Here is an 18,870-nt window from a genome sequence, read left to right on the forward strand (position 1 = left end):
TCAGGTAAAATGTATTTATAAGGAAAAGTCACTAAGCTTTTTCATGGTGATCTTCATTTGCAAATGCTACTTGGTATTTACGTGCAGAGGCTTTAGTGGCTATAAATAGCTTTCTAAAATAACTCAAAGCTTCCAAAAAAAAAAAAAGGCAATATGATGTTTATTTCAAGAAATTCATCTACAGAAATAAATCATCGAATATATTTGAAACACTCTAAAACCCCACCATGAATAGTAATGGATATTCTGTTCTTTACTCACTCCGTCTGGCTGAGTTTTACAATACATTCCATACAAGGAATATCACTTCAGTTTAAAAATCGGTGTACTGCACATAATTTTTTGTGCTATACCTTTTCTCATAATCCACAAACAAAAGGCTTTCCAAACTATAAGGACAATTGAATTCAGTCAGACAACTCATACATGCAACTTTCCATGAAGAGGCTAGACAGGGTATATTCATGGACCAGTTTCCTCTCCTTCTACAGTGTCTCTGCCTAATCTCATCTGCAAATACAAAATCAATGATCATTTCTATAAGTCATCATTTACACTTCTGCGCTCCAGACTTGCCTCCTGCCCAAGCAAACATCTTAACTTTCCAGTACCTTCTTGTTGATATCTAACCATCTGAATTACTTTTAAATGTTTCGACATTTTTCCTTGAGAAATCTTCCTCTTTTGTCACTGAAAAAGCACTGGTTCTATGGGTCACCAAGAACAGGAATAATCTTGAAGTGAGCCCCTCAGATACAAACCACATCCAGACCATAGACATAACCTTTCCCATATGAGGTAGCTACCTAGAGAGCTACCACTTTCATCTGGGCCTGATGACACTATTTTCGCAAATGCTCCCTCATCCTGCTCTCACCCATCCATTAGGAACGTCATTGCTAAAACTCTGTTCATCATTTATTCCCTCCTTTGCTGCTTCTCATGAACACATACTTAAATACTGGGAAACCTAAGTACTAAACTCAGTGCACAACTTAGCATTGCAAGGCTTACACAGTCACACCGTTTATCCCCCTTCAATAACCTCTCCCTTCAGCCCAGTTCTTCTCTGGTGTGATGAGCACAAAATCTACACAATAGGTGAAGCATCATCTCTCATATTATTTATTTTTTAGTTAACCAGCCAAGTCCGGTTGTTCTGTAGGCATCCATCTTCTGTCTTAAATCTTATATTTTAATAATAATGTCTTTGGGATGAGATAAATGGTCTGCTCTGTGTGCATAACACAAAGGAATCATAATACATGTTTTAACTTGCACAAATATTTGAGCTTTTACAGAATTTTGCTCTTACATCACTCATGAACAAAATTAATAGTTTAATTTGGCTCTAACTCTTCAGCGCCAAACTCCACAATAATTTTAAGTATCTTGCATACCTATCAATAGATTAAAACCTAAAAATAAAATTAAGCTGTCTTATTTAATAATCACATTATTTTTCCCTTTCTTAAGTAAATACTACAAATGGATTCGACTTTCAGCTACAATTGTTTAAAATTCTATCTGCCTTTTAGTGGGTGGTTTCTGTTTATACTGGCTTAGTGTTAGCATTGAATGAAGATTTTTCTGTAGGAGGAATAAACTGGTTTCTTTTCAAGGCTAGTCTCCTAAGGCAACCTAAAACCAATCTGTTCTTGTCAGCAGTTGACAGATAGTATTGCTTTCACAGAACGTAGTATTTTTTAGACACCAATATTTTCATGGTTTTGACAGGCTATTGCTATTGTTATTTAGACTCTAAAAGATGTTCTGCAGATGGTTAAAGTAACGTCAAGTGTTTGCACAAGCTGATGGACTGCTATGCCTTTTCTGCAAAGGCTGCACCCCTAGCTCTATTTCTATGACACAACAACTGAAATAATGGCATTTTCTGTATCTGTGACTATTAACCGTATTCATCCGGCCCATACAGATAGCAGTATCAGTTACCTCTATTTTTTTACACTACAGTAAGTAGTTTATTAAGGTCATAGAAATGCATACTTTAGATGAGGAAATTCATATTTCAGTAAAGATCTCATGGACTCTGGTACAACCTAAAGGTGTGATGTGTTCAGCCTTCTGACGGATATTTATCTGAGGAGGAGGCTTGATCTGTGTTGAAAGACACCTTGCTCAGACTTCACTAAGGCCAGTTCAGAACACAGCTACAAAAGTGGGAAATGGCTGCCTTTTGCATAAAACTTAGTAATTACAGATTTAATGCAGGAAGCTTTCTCTTTATTTGAAAGGATCAAAATCCACAGCTCCCACTTCCCTGGCAACTGTCCATACAACCAGCCCATAGGGTACCATGCATGAAAAAAATTGTCACATTTCTGCCTAGCTGTACCACTGTGCAAGTGAAGGGTGAAAAATCAGTGGGTCTTAAATAAATAGGTGAGAGAACAGGTGAGGTTCTGCAGCCTACTGAAGGGAAGTAAGCATCTTTAGAAAGGGCATCCTGGGAAATTTGAGCTCTATCTACTGGCTGGCTACTGAGAACAGAAGCAAGTTTAAGTTAACACTGACATTCAATAAGTACATAAAACTCAAAAGGGTAGAGGGCAAAACTTCTTTCTTTATCTGTGCACAATATATATTGGCCTCACCATACAGAATCACAGAATGGCAGGGATTGGAAGGGCCTTCTGGAGATCATCTTGTCCAACCCCCCTGCTTCAGCAGGCACACCTAGAGCAGGGGGCACAGGACTGCGTCCAGGTGTGTTTTGAATATTCCCAGGGAAGGAGACTCAACAGCCTCCCTGGGCAGCCTGTTCCACTGCTCTGCCACCCTCACAGCAAATAATTTTTTCCTCATATTCAGGCAGAACTTCCTGTGTCCCAACTTGTGTCCATGGCCCCTTGTCCTGTCGTTGGGCACCACTGAAAAGAGTCCAGCCCCATCCCCTTGACACCCGCCCTTCAGATATTTATAGGTATTGATGAAATCCCCACCTCAGTCTCCTCCAGGCTAAACAAACCCAGGTCTCTCAGCCTTTCCTTATAAGGGAGACGGTCCAGTCCCCTAATCATCTTCGTAGCTCTCCGCTGGACTTGCTCAAGGGGGAAGATCAACAATATCCTCCCTGTAGACATCTAAGACAACTCAGTCTCCACTTACTGTCACAGAAACTCTGAACTTCTGTTGTAAATTAGCTGCTCTCCTAAGCTAGCTTCTTTGGTTTCTTCAGCTACAGTTTAAGAATACACAAAGATGGCCAATGAGTGTACTGTACAAAGTAGCAGCACAAAGCTGCTGATTGGGTTAACTACATTAGACACATCCTTCTGTACAATTTACCATTTTTCAACTTTTGTGAAGATCTTTGATAACAGCTTTAATACTCTGGACTGGCATGTCTGCTATGTCAGGTCTTCTTCAAAGTAAGTGTTTTCTAGGTACGTCTACAATAGCAAACAGTGCTGCACAACAAGAGAGAATCTATGGAGTAAACGATGCAGATTACTAGATGTTCCCACTACATGTATTTTGTTGGAGCTACCCCAAGCCTACCTTGGAGTAGCTGCAGTCTGTTTTCATGAACTCAAGAAGCATTAGCAATTGCAGCACCTTAGTCTTGTTCCTGGAGTAGAGCTTGCAGTTTAGCTTCATGCAAAGGAATCATGTTGTTCTTCTCCAGCCAAATATGTCATCTATATAGGACTGCAACATCTTGTGGTCATTAAAATACACCTATTCTTCTGGAATACCTTGGCTACTGAAGAAAAGCCAGACAGCAGTCTGGAGAAACAGAATCTGCTGGGATATAACCCAGCAAACAGAGGCTTTTTTTTTTTTTTTTTTTTTTTTGTCAAAACAGCTCCCTGATTTATCTACTTTACCAGGCATCCCAGGAACAGTTGCAATAGCAGTGCACAGGGACACTGGGGATAGGAAGAAGCAGCTGGAAAGGAAGAGATGGGGGAGGAAGACTGTTTTTATCACTGACAGTATTACCTTAACAAACATCAACTACTGCTAAGTGGAAGAAGAAAAAAGTGCTTTAGAGACTTAAAAACACTGAAACACATTTGTTGCTGACTTTTCAGTAGTAACATCCACACCTGCCTTTGCAGGCTGTGGAAAGCTTCCCGTGCTCACACACACACTGCGTTTTATTTTTGGTATATTCATGAACAAAGATTCTGTCATCTCCTGTTCTACAGTGACCAATGTGAGTAGCCATTTTGTTGTTTCTTCTTTCATCATCCTCTGTTCATGAATGCTGATCCTTATCCTAATTGCAAACAACTCTCTATTAGGATATTCTCTCAAAATTGCAAGAGCCCATTTAGAGAGCCCATTGACTTAAACACATGTATTTCATCTGCAAATTTACTTCTTTGCATTCACGCCTATTTTAGAAATATCTCATAAAAGAATTTTTAAGAAGGTCTCACAATATGAGACTAATCTATAAAAACTACAAGGCTGCATAAGCATATATGCAATTTATGCTAAATGATGCTTTCTAATATTGCGGCATCTATACTGTTTTATTAGATAATCCTATTGCCTCTTCTCACTGAATACCTGACAGTACTCTCTTTTTCATAAAGAATAATCCTCTGCAAAGTGCATACAACATAATCTCACTGATAGTAGCAGCTGCAGCGTACTGATGGCCTCCTTGCTGTGGAGCCCCGCCAGCTTGGTCTTTGCTCAGCAACTCCCAAGAACTGCCTCCCATTTGAAAGAAAGGAGACTCACATGTCAGGAGCTTTATTCAGTTCCCTGTGTTAAAGCAATGCACTGCACCTGCCAGCAAGGATTCAGCTGTGCTTACTCCCTGTTGCTGTAGTGCCTTCTTCCTCCAAAGCCTTCTTTCTGGCTTAAAGTTCTTGATAAAGCAAGCATTTCCTTTAATAACTGCATTGCAGTAAATCAAAGTAATTAAGTCAGAAATTATGTAATTGATAAATCTATTAATTGGCATGTTACTATGTTACTAAATATTTTTATGATTGTAATATGTTATATTTCCTAGAAGGGGATGACTTATTCTAGTACACACTTAAATATGTATGCAAACATACGGCAATGTGAATGTAAATGTGCTCATTCAACTGGTAATCGAGGAAATACACTCATTCAAAGTTGAACCTATGAAGAAGAAATATCCCACCTAGACTACACTGTCAGAAAATACTGAGAATTACAGCCATATGAAACCACTTTAATTTTCAGTCCTGGCTAACTGTAAGACTAAATCAATGATACCACCTATGGTTAACCACAAACCATGAAATCTGTAAAGAGTTGAGTACTCATGAATGGTACACTGTACCTACAACACTTCTCACAGCACTTCCACAAATATTTCCTCAAAGTCATTATGCAAAGGTATTAGTGAAATGTAAACAGCTTTTGGAATAGTAAAATAGGGCAAGAGAATGGACAAATATGTGTATGGGTGGGTGCCTGCACAACAAGAAAGGTAAGTTATGAGCCAGAAGAAAGGGAAGAGAGAAGGCACAAATAATCAAAGACAAGTTACAAAAAAAAGCAAGCAGACAAAAAAAAATCCAGAAACAGTGGTAAGAAAATAAGTTTGAAGAAAAATGATGGGATGTTGAACTTCAGTCAGACCTATTTCTCTGAGACTATCTTGTGGGAACACTCATATGATGGGCTATTTCCAGGCCCCTCGCTAATCCAATTGAGGTCACATGTAGTTTGCAAATTAATTCTATTCTGGCAATTTTTATCTTTTCACTCAGCAATCATCTTTTTTAAATTCAGTCTGTTCAGATTAATAAATGGTAAACAACAAAAACCATCTGTCATAATGAATTATAAGGCCTTTCACCAAAGATCATCTGTGGAGTCAGGAGAGAGAATATTTTAATTCACAGCAATAAGCTTTATGGCTTGGGCTAAAAGACTAGGTAGCTGCAGCAGACGACCCCTCTCTTCTGGTGAACAAAAAGCACAGTCTGAGCATGAGACACCTTCCACTCATCACAGAATACAAACAATTCACTAGCCAAGCTGACAAAAGCAAGGAAACCAGAAATTCTGTATTCTACTTTTGACTCTGAAAAGGAGTAAGATTTACTACTGACAGACTACCTCCAGACCACATACCTTCTGGAAGACAGTGCAGTCACATAGAAGAGCTAGGACACACTACAAATCTCGGCTTTATTCCCACTTTAGTACAGACCTAGCCCCACCTTGGCTTCTGAATTACTCTGTCTCTTCTGCCTATCTCAGAAATACACATACATATGCCTCCCATTTTTTTTGTTTTCCCAAAGTAGCCCACTCAAGGTCCATGCCCATGTCTACACTCTCTCCTGCACACAGGTGTCCTGACCCAAATGCTAGCATTTGCCCCCACTGGTGCTACACAACCCTCAGAGCTGTTAAATGGAAACCGGAACCTCAACTTGTCTACGTAGAGAGAGGATGATGCTCTGTTCTCTACCACTGCCAGTGGATATTTCTTTGCTTCTCCAGAATACTTCCTCAGATGCTACATGTGCAGCATTCCTTACAGATAAAAATTTGTTACATTACTTTTACATTAATTACCAGTTATCAAAATTAGCGTGCAAAAGTTTTACAGCCTTAGCTGTTGCCAAAGTAGTACGTCTTTTCTAGGCATCCATAGCTGTAATGGTACCCAGTCACCCATCTCTGGATATGCCTTTGCAAAAATCTCCAAGGCGGCGCAGAAGTAACTGTTACTGGAAGCACTACATCCAAAAGATCTGGCACTCTGCTCATGCTATTAAACCTTACATCTCAACGGAGTGCCCACTAATGAAGCTGCAATACTTCTGATACCCCAGATAGCTCATTCAGAACAGGTTTGGCTATTTCTGCAGAGCACTGCATGTGCTTTCTTGCCCAGAGCTCCACATCTGCGCTTAGTGTGCAACAGGCTTCCTACGATATGGGAGCAATTGGAATTTGGAGAGCTTTAGGGACTCCAGTAAATTGTACTAAATATTTGCAAATGGCCATTTTCAGAGCTTAAGATTTCACCAAATCTTGGTGGAGAGAGGTTGGGTGAAAAAGATACCTTTCTAATGCCAAAAAAAAAAGCACCTATCAAGTATTATATTTGTAATCCAAGGCAGAAAGATTTTGAGGGTTCACACCAGCATTTAGGCATTGGCAAAGTCACTTCTCTCTCCCACTAACCTTTTTCTCAGTAAGACATTAATTGTTTACACTCAAATCTCATTAAGAAAACCATTTTGAGCTCCATGACTATATCTGTTGATGACACCAAATTATACAGAAATGACATGACAAAAGAAGGACAAATGAGGTTTGGTGTAGGTATATTTAAAATTATGAAGATGGTAAAATCCTTATGTCCCATATGTAGCCGTAAGGTCTGTGAACACAATCACAGCTGCCTAAATGCAATGAATGGTAATGGTCAGTTCAGAAGTACCAAGAGCGAGATCTTGAGGTCGCAGTCAAAACTATAGAGGGTAAAAAAGGAAGTTCCACGTGAGGAGATACTAGAAAGGCACTGAGAACAAAATAAAGAATTTCACTGTGATATTATATACACTGAGCTTCCTGTCTCTATCATCTTTAAACACTGCAACAGAACTCAAAAACATCCAGAGGCAGCTATTAAGGATGATCAGATACAGAACATGTTTCATAGTAGGCGATACTAAGTAAGCTGGTGTTCTTCTATTTGGAAGAGACAGCTCAGGAATGTATGATAGATGCTTATTGATTCTTGATTGATACTGAAAAGGAAAGCAGGAATCTTCCCACAGAAGAAGTAGGGAACAACAAATTGAATTTAGAGGAAGCAGGTTCCAAATAAACAGAAGGAAGTGGTTGCTTCAAACACAAAGATAAATGGCATAATTCCTCACCACAGGATATTGCAGATGCTTGAAGTTTACAAGAATTCAAGGGAAAACTGTACTCACTAATGGAAGAGAAGACTATTGAAGGCTACTAAATTCACTGAAAACACATCTGGCTGAGATTGCAGCTTCAAATAATTGGAGTCTGGAAGAGTATATGGGGAGACGCACTGTACTTGCTTACTTTGCCCTTACGCTTCTCCCCAGCCACCACTTCTGGCTATCATTAGAAGCAGGATGCTGAGCCTGATGAACCTTTACTCTGTCCAAATGTGTATGTATAAGTAAATTAAACAGTAATACAGCTTGGGACCTAGAACTTGGTCATCTATATCATTAAATTGATAGACCCCAGCTGTGAAAGTCTCTTGCAGACATTTCAATGAGTCTAATTAGCATTTCCCCATATAATTTCCAGGCACAGCTGAAACGTTAGCATAGGCTAGGGACTGTTCCCAACAGGCAGTTTTGATTAAGCCTGTTTCAAAGGGCAAGAGAGTTAAACAGTATGAAGATGGCCAGATCAAGCCAAATACCACAGAACTACAGGATAAGACCTGGTAATGTTTAGCTTACCAGCATAAATGCCAATGTGACTGCTTTTATTACAGACAGAGACTTCCTGTAGAAATAACAACATAATTTCCTTTTCCCCTAGAATATATGTGTACAGATGTCTGTCTCTGTGATGGTATAATATCTGCTTGGCAATAACAAAAATTCTGTCAAATAAAAACACTTGCATGGCCATTCACTGAGATGCCTGTCTTGTAAACAACATTTAACCTGATGTGACTTCTTGAAAATAATTCTAAAATGCTACCCACAATGATAGAGCAGAAGAATTGTACAAGTTAAAGCTGCCTGGGCACAGTCCTGTGCCCCCTGCTCTAGGTGTACCTGCTCAAGCAGGGGGGTTGGACAAGATGATCTTCAGGGGTCCCCTCCAACCCCTACCATTCTGTGATTCTGTGAAAGCAAAGAAAACCATTCACCCCAACCCCAAAGCTTAAAAGGTGCAAATAGGTAACTAAATAGTGACAAGAAAGAGAAAACTCTAATACTTCCCTATACAGCACTAGGAGACAAGTATGAAAAAAACTCAGTTCACATTTACATCAAGGTGGTAAAGCATCCAGTCTTGACTGTATGAAATAGGATTTAAAGGACTTCAGAAAAATCTTCCCACCACCTCAAAAAAGTATCTGTATTGGTGGTTAGCAAATGTAAGGAGCCACATTTTCCGCACGGTGGCACTGACTCCACGACCATCCAAACAAGCTAGGGGATCAGACACTTAATCTATAATGCAAAATGCATTCTTCCATTACTCCAAAAAACATTCAGACTAATTGGTCTATATATGCAGTGGCCGTGGTTACATCAAGATTTGCAGCTTACTGAATTTACTCTTCTAATCTTTTGTTCAGACTGAAGCCTTTCTAGCGGAATCTACAGGTGACAAAATAGAAGTGCTGTACTAATAATACAAAGAGGGTTACTAACTGCTTCTCTTAACTGTATTTTTTTTAGTATTTTTAATTACAGACCTTTGAGGTCCATGATTGTCTTCTACCCATGAATAATAGCTTGTATTTTTCAAGTAGATTGGAAGTTTCCCCAGTACTTGAGCTGCCTTATGTAGACCAGTTTCATCACTGAAGTTTATGGTACAGACATCAAAATATTAGAAAGACTAAGGAATGACAACTTTAACTAGGATCTTAGGAAAGAATGGCAATTCCTTCTTCATTTACTTATGCTTATTGAAGAAAAGGATATTGAAGACTGAAATGAAAGACTACACCTGGGGACACACTGGAAGTCTATAGCCTTGCATGTTCTGAATGGATGGAAGACAGAGGAGAATTTTATTAAGTGTGATAGGATGAAGTAGAAAATGTTGAACCTCCAGGAAATCTTCTTGACACTAAAATCTATTAGGAATTTTCTTCTTAAGGAAACAGAGAAACCCCTATTTCCTGCAGTAATTCAAACTGTACTTCATAAAATAGTAAATATATACAAAGAACATCCTGCATTTAGAAGAAAATTAAGCAGATGACAATTTTTCTACATTTTGGCTGGACAAGCCCCAGACTCCTCCTCTCTTCTCACATGTATACAAAGGCAAAAGCACAATCAAAACTTACAAAAAGTAAAGATAAAAGGATGAAACTGGAAATAATGGATGACTATGGTTTTACTCTCAAAGTTTCCCTTAGTCAAATACATGTAACTTTTTTATTTATATCATCTTACTGAGAAATATCAAAGAGTTATGGTAAAATACCTTTACTAAAGATCAAGTGTTCACAAGTGCATATTACAGCACCTATACTGCCACAAAGCTCAGCTCCAATGACATCCAGTTTTAAAATCCTCTATTTCAAGTGTGAAATGGAAGGGGAATATGCTTTATAAAGGAAAGCAACCAGTCAAGAAAAACTGCAATTGAAGAGTCCCTCTCCAGAGCACAGCCATCCTCCTACTCTATCACTCACAACTTCTGAGCCTTCCGAAACGTCAACTAGTACTGCAGTTTAGTCAATATAACAGCATACCTTACTTGCCTCTCTTGAGTTAAAACAGAAACAGGGATTTTATACTAGTATTTTGAAGCAGCTAAGCAAGACAAGGAACTTAGGTTTCCCAGCTATGCAAAATCACTATTATCTATTAGTGACAATCCAGTCATGTTTACTCAGCTATAATTAACACGTAAATGTGGTGGCTCTTCTATCACTCCTATTCCAAATACAACATAGATTTGTTCCACACATGCTGCTAAATTATAATGAAATTTCTATGGTCTTCATGTTCCATGTGTCCCAGAAAACTGATTTCTTAGTGTTCTAGCTCAGCTACAGAAACAACCATATCTGTGAAGTATACTACACCAAACACATATTCTAATCAAGAAGGCAGACGACAGAAAAAATGGGGGACCTGGGTAAAGAAAGTACTAGCTGAAGTGACCGAAGGAAGCAAGAGCCAGAAGATAAAAGAGAATGAATTACAGATTTAACAAAGAAAAAAAAGACATCTTAGACGTTATTTGTCTGATTAACTAACAGGCTTTGGGCCATTTCCAACTCCCAAGTGATGCACACACTTCAGGTATCAAAATTATAATAATAAATAAACAATCCCATTTGCTTACATATACACTACTCATGCCTGGGGTGGGGATGGGGTATTGAGATAATGATACCAAGGACAATTCATTTGGCCTCAGTATTTATTACCACAGTGTGCTAATTTTGGCTGGGGTAGAGTTAATTTTCTTCATAGTAAGCTAGTATGGGGATGTCTTTTGGGTTTGTGCTGGAAACAGCATTGATTATACAGGGATGTTGTTGATACTGCTAAGCAGTGCTTGCACAGAGTCAAGGCCTTTTCTGCTTCTCACCCCACCCCACCAGCGAGCAGGCTGGGGGTGCACAAGGAGTTGGAAGGTGACACAGCTGGGACAGGTGACCCCAAATCACCAAAGGGATATTCCACACCATATGTTATCACGCCCAGCAATAAACTAGGGGGAAGGTTGGCCAAGGCGCTGCTGCTCAGGGACTGGCTGGGCATCAGTCTGTTGCTGGTGAGCAATTGTTTTCATTTGCATCACTTGTCTTGCTTGGGTTTTATTTCTCTGTTATTTTTATTTTCATTACAATTTATTATTATTATTATTGTTTTATTCTGTTTCAATTATTAAACAGTTCTGGTCTCAACCCATGAGTTTCCTCACTTTTACCCTTCCAATTCTCCCTGCAATTTATTTTGTAACTATTTGTATTGGAAAACTGTTTCATAGGGTTTCAGCAAATCTAAGCTAAAAACATCCCAGAGAACGGATACACGCCCATCTTCCAAGCAATTATGTACAATGCTACCCAAACAAGTGTTCCATGACAGCTTCTATGAGGAAGAGAGCATCAGCTGGCAGGTGATCAGATATTTAAGCAATGGCACTGGTCACCCCAGAAGTGATGCTCCTAAATGAGAGTGTGTGAATGCATAGACACACCTTAAAAAAACCAAACAACCCTGCCTATAACATATTCTGGTGAACAATATTAGTCCATATTGTAAATTAAATGTACATTCACACCTCACCCCTGCCAATATTTTAAAAAAACCCAACCCCACCCCCAAAGAAACCAACCAAAGAAAAAACTCCCAACAAATCCAAACCGTTATCACTTTTTATTGTTCTCTTTTTTTTATGTGAATTTATATCGTGAACAGATGTGCCGAATCAGAACAGTATCAAATTCATGTTCACCATTCATAAAATCACAGGGCAGTTGAGGCTGGACGTGACCTCAGGAGGTCTCTTGTCCAGCCTCCTGCTCAAAACAGGTACAGCTATGGGGTCAGGAGCTACCAGACTCAGAGGTGTTTTGAAAACCTCCAGAAAAAAAGACTGCACAATCACTTTAGGCAACCTGTTCCAGAATTTTACTGTCCTATCACAGAAACATATTAACTGGGCTTTAAAAACAAGGATATATGTTGAAAAAGAAACTGCCTTGCTGTTCTCTGTGCTTATCCAATTAGAAAATGGTGTGATACTTTGCATAATTTGATTAACAGAATATGGGAAAATCATTTAAGATAACCTGAATACAGGAGTATTTTCATGAAGCAAGCCTTTCTTTAGTTTACTCCCTTTTCTGTAACCACAACAAAAAGTGCAGACAACTGGAAGAGGAAATTACTTCCATTATAAACAACAGTGTTAAAATTAAAAACCCTTCCTAATGGATACACAGGCTCATCCCTGTTGTGCTTTCAGCCCATTGCTTTGCATGTTACCTTCTTATGGCACAGCACATATACTATTCCCTTCCCCTTTTTAGCAATTTTATATATTTGAAGACTGTTTACATATTTATTTTCATCTGACTCTACACTAAGTAATGTTAATTCATGCAATCCTTCCTCAAAGGTTATATGTTCCTCAGCACCAATCATTCTCGGTGCTCTCCTTTCAACATCATTCAAGTTAAAGCCTTACCAATACAAATAGTACAGGACTATTTAATTAGTGTTGCAGACAATATTTCACTTTAAAACATCTTATTAAGAGTCTTTTATTTGCAACTGCCTGGCTTCATGAACCTGTGTTCAGCTTCTGATCCAAATAATCCTCAGATTTTAATTTCTAACTTGATATTATTTTATTTGATTTTTCGCAGCTCAGATTTGTTCTCTCCTACAGGGAGTTCCTTGCATTTGTTCCTCGGGCATTGGATCCTATTTTTTTTTCAGGCTACATCTCTGATTTGCCAAGAATTATTAATTATATATATGGTTATTAATATTATTGGTTTTTAGTAATTAATATTAGTGTGATATATATTAGTTATATATATGGTTATTATCAATCTCTTCTGATTTCCTATCATCATAAAATTTAATACTAATACTTTCTATCCCATATTATAAAATCACAGTTCTGACAGTATTAGAATGAGGATGGTTCCACGTGATATAGTCTGCCTTCCTAACAATTAAAACTGCTTTCAGAATATACTTTTCCAGCCATGCTATACAAGGGTAGACCAATGTTTTTGTGGCAGCTATAAGAATATCATATAAAACATCATCATTCTCTAAGTAACACAAAGAAAGCAGAATACCAAGGAGAATTAAAAGAAATTTACACTGAGAGTCTATTTCCTGTGGAGGGAAAACTTGCAGCCTAACACCTGCACACACAATTCTGTAGCTTCTCTTACCAGTACTGGCCTCTGTAAGAGAGAACCGAGTTCAGCGTGAGAGCAAAAAAAAACAGGAGGAGGGCTGAATAAGACTTCTGGATTCCTCAAGGAGAACCAAATGTGGCAAAGAAACCTTTAAACAGCCAAAAAGAATTGTTCTCAATAGCTTAAAGATGCCTCCTGTATCTTTTATTTACATACAATCACTTTCACCTCAGTTGCCTACACCTCCCTGATGTCCTCAGAGCTTGCTCTGCCAAAGCAGAATGTAGTAGAATAAAAGCCAAAGTCGACTAATTTGATTTGGTGAACTGAGAGGCATAAGGCTGAGCTGGTTTCAAGTATTCATTCCTATGGAACGATATGGTCACCAAAACAAAAATATCAGTTTGTTCATTTTAATGTACTTATGCAGAGAGTTGGAAATGGCAAATACCCCATGTTTAGGCAGCCGTGCCCCGCTCTAGGTGGTATGCAAAACAGTGTGCAAAAAGTATCTTGTCCCTTGATACGCAAGATGGGGCAGAGTTTTCTGAATTATGAAAAATCAAATTTTAAGTTCCAGGCTTTTTAATCATGTTAGTTACACACAAATTAGAACAAAACTATTTTATTTTGTGACACTATGTTAAAATGCAAAGGCATTGATACATTTTTAATACTACAGTTCAGTTACTGGAAACGGCATTGCTGTTCTTCAATAATTATTTGAATTAAGGCTAAACTGAGTGACTGGTAAAGCCCAGGCTGAAATCTACTTCCCATAATCTTAAAATACACTCTTTCCTCACAAATCACAGTGCAGTGTGTAGCTTCAGATGAGACTGTCCCAAATTATTTTTGGGTGATCACTGGTAAATAAAGATCCTTCCACTTGTATATTTCCTTTTATTTGTAGGACAGTGGAATACATTGTTAATAGTTACACTGGAAATAGTTTTAAATGGGATCTTCTCATTAACTTCTGAAGTTACAAGACACGTGCTGACTCAGCTTCAATATAAGAAAAATGTGACTCTCAGTTGTTGGGTCATTTTACCTCTCCCTTAAAATAAGGGAAATGAAGCAAAGAGAGCGGCAGCAACAGCTGGAACCACGTGCCTGTGTCCAAACACAATTTATTCATAAAACTTGAGGAAAGCACAGCACAGCTGCAGAGCAATTATGAAAAAAAATATCCACAAGCCCTTCAAAACTGATGAATAACGATGCCACCAAGGAAATAAGATCTGTTGGTAGAGCTAGAAGCACTCAAGCTTAACAAGTGCTTTTTTTAGAGAATGAATCTTGACATTATAAGTGTTGGTTGCTATGGATGCTAGTTTTTACTTCTGATATTTCTTCCTTCCTGATTACTGGAATACAATTTTAAATCTGCTTAAATTCCATTAATCCACAACATGCTTTCTTTATAAATATGAACACTGGAAAGTAGGCTGACACTTCTAAAGTAGTATGGTAGGTGAGTGAATATACCCATGTCCAAGGCAGCCTAACAAGTATATTGCACTTCTTTAAATTCAAAAGCTGCCAGCTACTCTCAATTTTCTTCAGTCTGAATATTGCCAGAAACACGGTATCTGTTGTCCTTCATCATTATGACATATAAATTAGGTAGAAATGCTCTTCTGCACCTTTTTCAGACAGATGAAGCACAGAGCAACTATCTATGATCCAAGAAAAGACTCTTAATTCAGGTTGCCTAATCCACATCAGCCAAAACTAGTGAAAAAGCAGTAATCGGGCAGTAACTTGTTAGGAGCTGAAGTTTCAAGCGTAATCTATCACCATTGTTACTTTAACTCCTATTAGGCAAGCTAAGAACAGGCTCTTCCTTCCTCCTGTCCCTCAAGAGAGACTTGCCTTTGATGACCTGGGAAGATCTACCTTCTTGTCTGAAGCCACACAAGATTAGGTTGCATGATCTAGAGAGACCCAGGCTAGCATTCTGTCAGCCAAAACAGCCTTTCACAGGGTAGTTTAGTTCCCATTTTAATGCACAAGCTTTTGAGCTACTTCTGGCCACTGCAGAGCATCTGCAATTAGGGCAAACTGCTTCAAGTTCCATTTCCAATACCCACTGGTGAAGAACAAGGAAAGGCTTCTCCTGGAATTTACACTCGGAAACATTTTATGGCTGTTGGGAGACTAAGAAGGCCCTCTGGGCAACATACCAATCCATTAGGCAAATGGACTGGACTTCCAGTCTGAGGAAGAGGTAAATGCATCTGCATTCCGCTTGGCCACTAGCAGTCAAGTCAATTCACTTGGAGTCAGATGTGTGCAGGAGACAAAACTCATGCTAACTACCGTGTAGGTACACAGAAATATAACAACAAAAATGAACCTTTTTAAACTGGTAGTCAGTTATGCTGTAGCAAATGTTAAATTTTGCTGTTGGAGTAAATTTATGTTCTTAGGAAAAAAGTGTGTAAAACATTTTGTAGTTGCAGTCAACACAATGGGTTTCTATAAAAATGTATTTGTAATGTATAAAAGCAATAATTAAGTACTATGAATAGCTACAGATCATCTTATGTATTTATACATAGTGAATGTATAAATAAACATTCACTAGTTACCATAGAAATAAGGTAGCAGTAGACACTACTGGAGTCCAGTGGTTATGGTTACATTGGACTTATTACATTTTTTCTTAAAAAAACCAAAGTGGTTCTAAAAGAAGCACTGATGACACCAATGAACATGCACAAAAACCTCCTTGTTCTTAAGCATTTCAGGAATCATTACATAGCAAACAAATACTAATTTTATTCATGAAAAAGTTAAAGACGACCTTCAGAACAAAGCTCTACTCGGTTGGCCATATATCAAATCATTAAACTGAAAAAATAACATGACCAGAATAACTTACTTTTTCACCTTCTTCACCTTTACTCCCCGCAAAGCCACGTTCTCCCTGGAACACAAAACAATAAAATAAAAACCTCAAACATTCTTCAAATAATTGCATTCTTTAAAATAGTTTTATTGCACTGAATTTTTATTATGGGATTAAAACAAAAGACATAATCTGGATACTGATTGTCTCTCATTTAAAAAGGTGTGAAACCTCTACAAAGTAAAATGACGTGGCTTTCCACAGTTTTGTCAATTAACAGTAGCCAACTATTTTTCCATTCAGCATAAGGAATCTTCTTGGATTTACAAATTCCGAACTATTCATTGATGTTAATCCTGCTCATGACAGTCCTCCTATTCTTCTGCAGAACCAGTTTTAACACATTTATTCATATTAATACCTTTGTTTTATTTTTTAAATATGATTAGTCAGCTGTGAAGGCCTCCACAACCAAGAGCAATTGAGAAAAATATACAGATAAAATTTACTGAAAGAAAACTAATTTCTTCCACTTTTCAAACCACATTCAATTACCCAAGTATTAGAGAAAAAACAGGAGCAAGTTTTGAAATATTAATTGAAGCTCAGCTTATTTAAGCAGATTGAATTCTTTATTTGATGATCTTTCAATAAAAAGACCTGTTACAATGCTCTTCCAGATCCACCTTGGTAACTTTTAGCTCAGAAAAAGATCTTAAAGTACAATCTTGCTGTGTTAATGTCTTTGTCAAATAGTCTGCTGCCTGGCTATATTATAACAAGAATAACACCTGTTTTAGATCTCTATTAATGTATACCTGTATGTTCTGTGAGACATACAGCAGACACACAGCCAAAATTCTATACTTATAGCACAAAAACTACCTCATAATAAATCCCAAACATTCTCTTTCTCCCTCAAATCATCTAGGAGGAGATGGTTTGCATGTCTTTGCCAGTCTCTAGAATTCAGTCTCATTGCCTCAGTAGAAAGTACATGATTTTTACAGGTCTGAATATGAATAGACTGGAAAATTTCCAAGTTAAAGCATATGGTATTTTCTAAATTACTTTCAAAAATTAGAATAACCAATGTCTAAATATTCTTTCACCCTTCAGAAAGTGTAATTTCCTTATATAGAAGTCTAAGGTTTAAGTGAGGTTAACCAGTACAGCAGGCTACAACTTGCAAAATTTCTAGTAGCATTTTGTCAAATCTTCCAACTGATACAGCAGCATGTACTACTCATCTGGGAATTAAATTCAAAGTTTTGGAAATGTGCAAGTGTATAGATTATCAAATAGTTCTGGACTTTTCATCAACCACCTACAGTGGCTGCTTTTTGTTTGTTTTCTTTTGGTAGGGATGGCTCCTGCAATCAACAGCTTAGGGGTGAATTTTAGAAGTATGCCCAAGACCAGGCATGCAAGATGGGATCTAGTGAAATAGCCTTCTACATGTCCTCACCAAAAAATGAGTGGTTAATTACTGAAATTATTTCTGAATGTATGCAACCTGTTCTGCTCATCTAGTTTCCCTTTCTCACAAAAGGTTGGACCAGAAGTTCTTTCAAGGTCCCTTCTAACTTAGGTTGTTCTACGATTCTGCTATTCCCATTCTTCTCCAACCGTTGGCCATATAACACAGATAATGCGTATTCACTTTTGACAAATTCCTAGAAGCAATGTGTTTTCTTAATTTAGCTTCCCCATTTGTGAGACCGCATATCCTGTCTTTAGTCAATTCCCTATTCATTATATAAAAATTATTCTTAGATAGAGTCAAAATTTTTCTGGCTGTAGCTTGTGTCCATTGCCTCTTGTCCTTTCACTGTACACCTCTGACAGGAGTCTGGCTTGTCCGCACACTCCCAGTACTAAAAGACTGCATTGAGTCTGTACACCACCCTCCCCCTTCCCAAATCACCTCATCCTAAGGCTGAAAAATCCCAGCTCCCTCAGCCTCACCTCATACATCACGGGCTCCAAGCCCCTGGCCATCTTGGTGGGCCTCCACGGGGCTCGCCCCAGTGCGCTGCGCTCTCTTCTCTCCTGGGAAGCTCCAAACTGGACACCAAACTCCAGATGCAGACTCGCAAGAGCCAAATAATCACTACTCCTGAGCTGCTGGCCAAGCTCTTGCTAGGACAGCCCAAGATGCAGTTGGCCTTCTCCACCACAGGGGCACTCACCAGGATCCCCATCTGCTTTTTAACAATCTGGCATCTAGCCTGTACTGTTGCAGGAGACTATTCCTTCTCAGAGGCAGGACCTCATGTTTGCCTTTGCCTAACATCTTGAGTTCTGCATTAGCCCTTTTCTCCAGCATGTTGAGGTCCCACCGAATATCATCCTTGCCCTACCTTCCAATGCACTGACTACTTGCCCACATTTGATGACATCCATGAACTGGCTGAGAATCCTGTCATCCAGGTTATTAATAAAG

At 38.4% G+C, this 18,870-nt stretch overlaps 1 protein-coding gene across 4 annotated transcripts in view; it reads right to left on the minus strand.

Moving 5' to 3' along the window:
* The window catches only part of COL19A1 (collagen type XIX alpha 1 chain), a 215,218-nt gene that overhangs the window by 124,123 nt on the left and 72,225 nt on the right, over positions 1 to 18,870 (minus strand). For all 4 annotated transcript variants that reach the window (XM_064447840.1, XM_064447838.1, XM_064447839.1 and 1 more), the window contains one exon: positions 16,458 to 16,502. In XM_064447840.1, the coding sequence (XP_064303910.1) occupies positions 16,458 to 16,502 (45 nt within the window). The remainder of the gene's footprint in view (positions 1 to 16,457; positions 16,503 to 18,870) is intronic.

This window comes from Phalacrocorax carbo, chromosome 3, assembly GCF_963921805.1.
Source record: "Phalacrocorax carbo chromosome 3, bPhaCar2.1, whole genome shotgun sequence".
Classification (NCBI taxonomy): domain Eukaryota; kingdom Metazoa; phylum Chordata; class Aves; order Suliformes; family Phalacrocoracidae; genus Phalacrocorax; species Phalacrocorax carbo.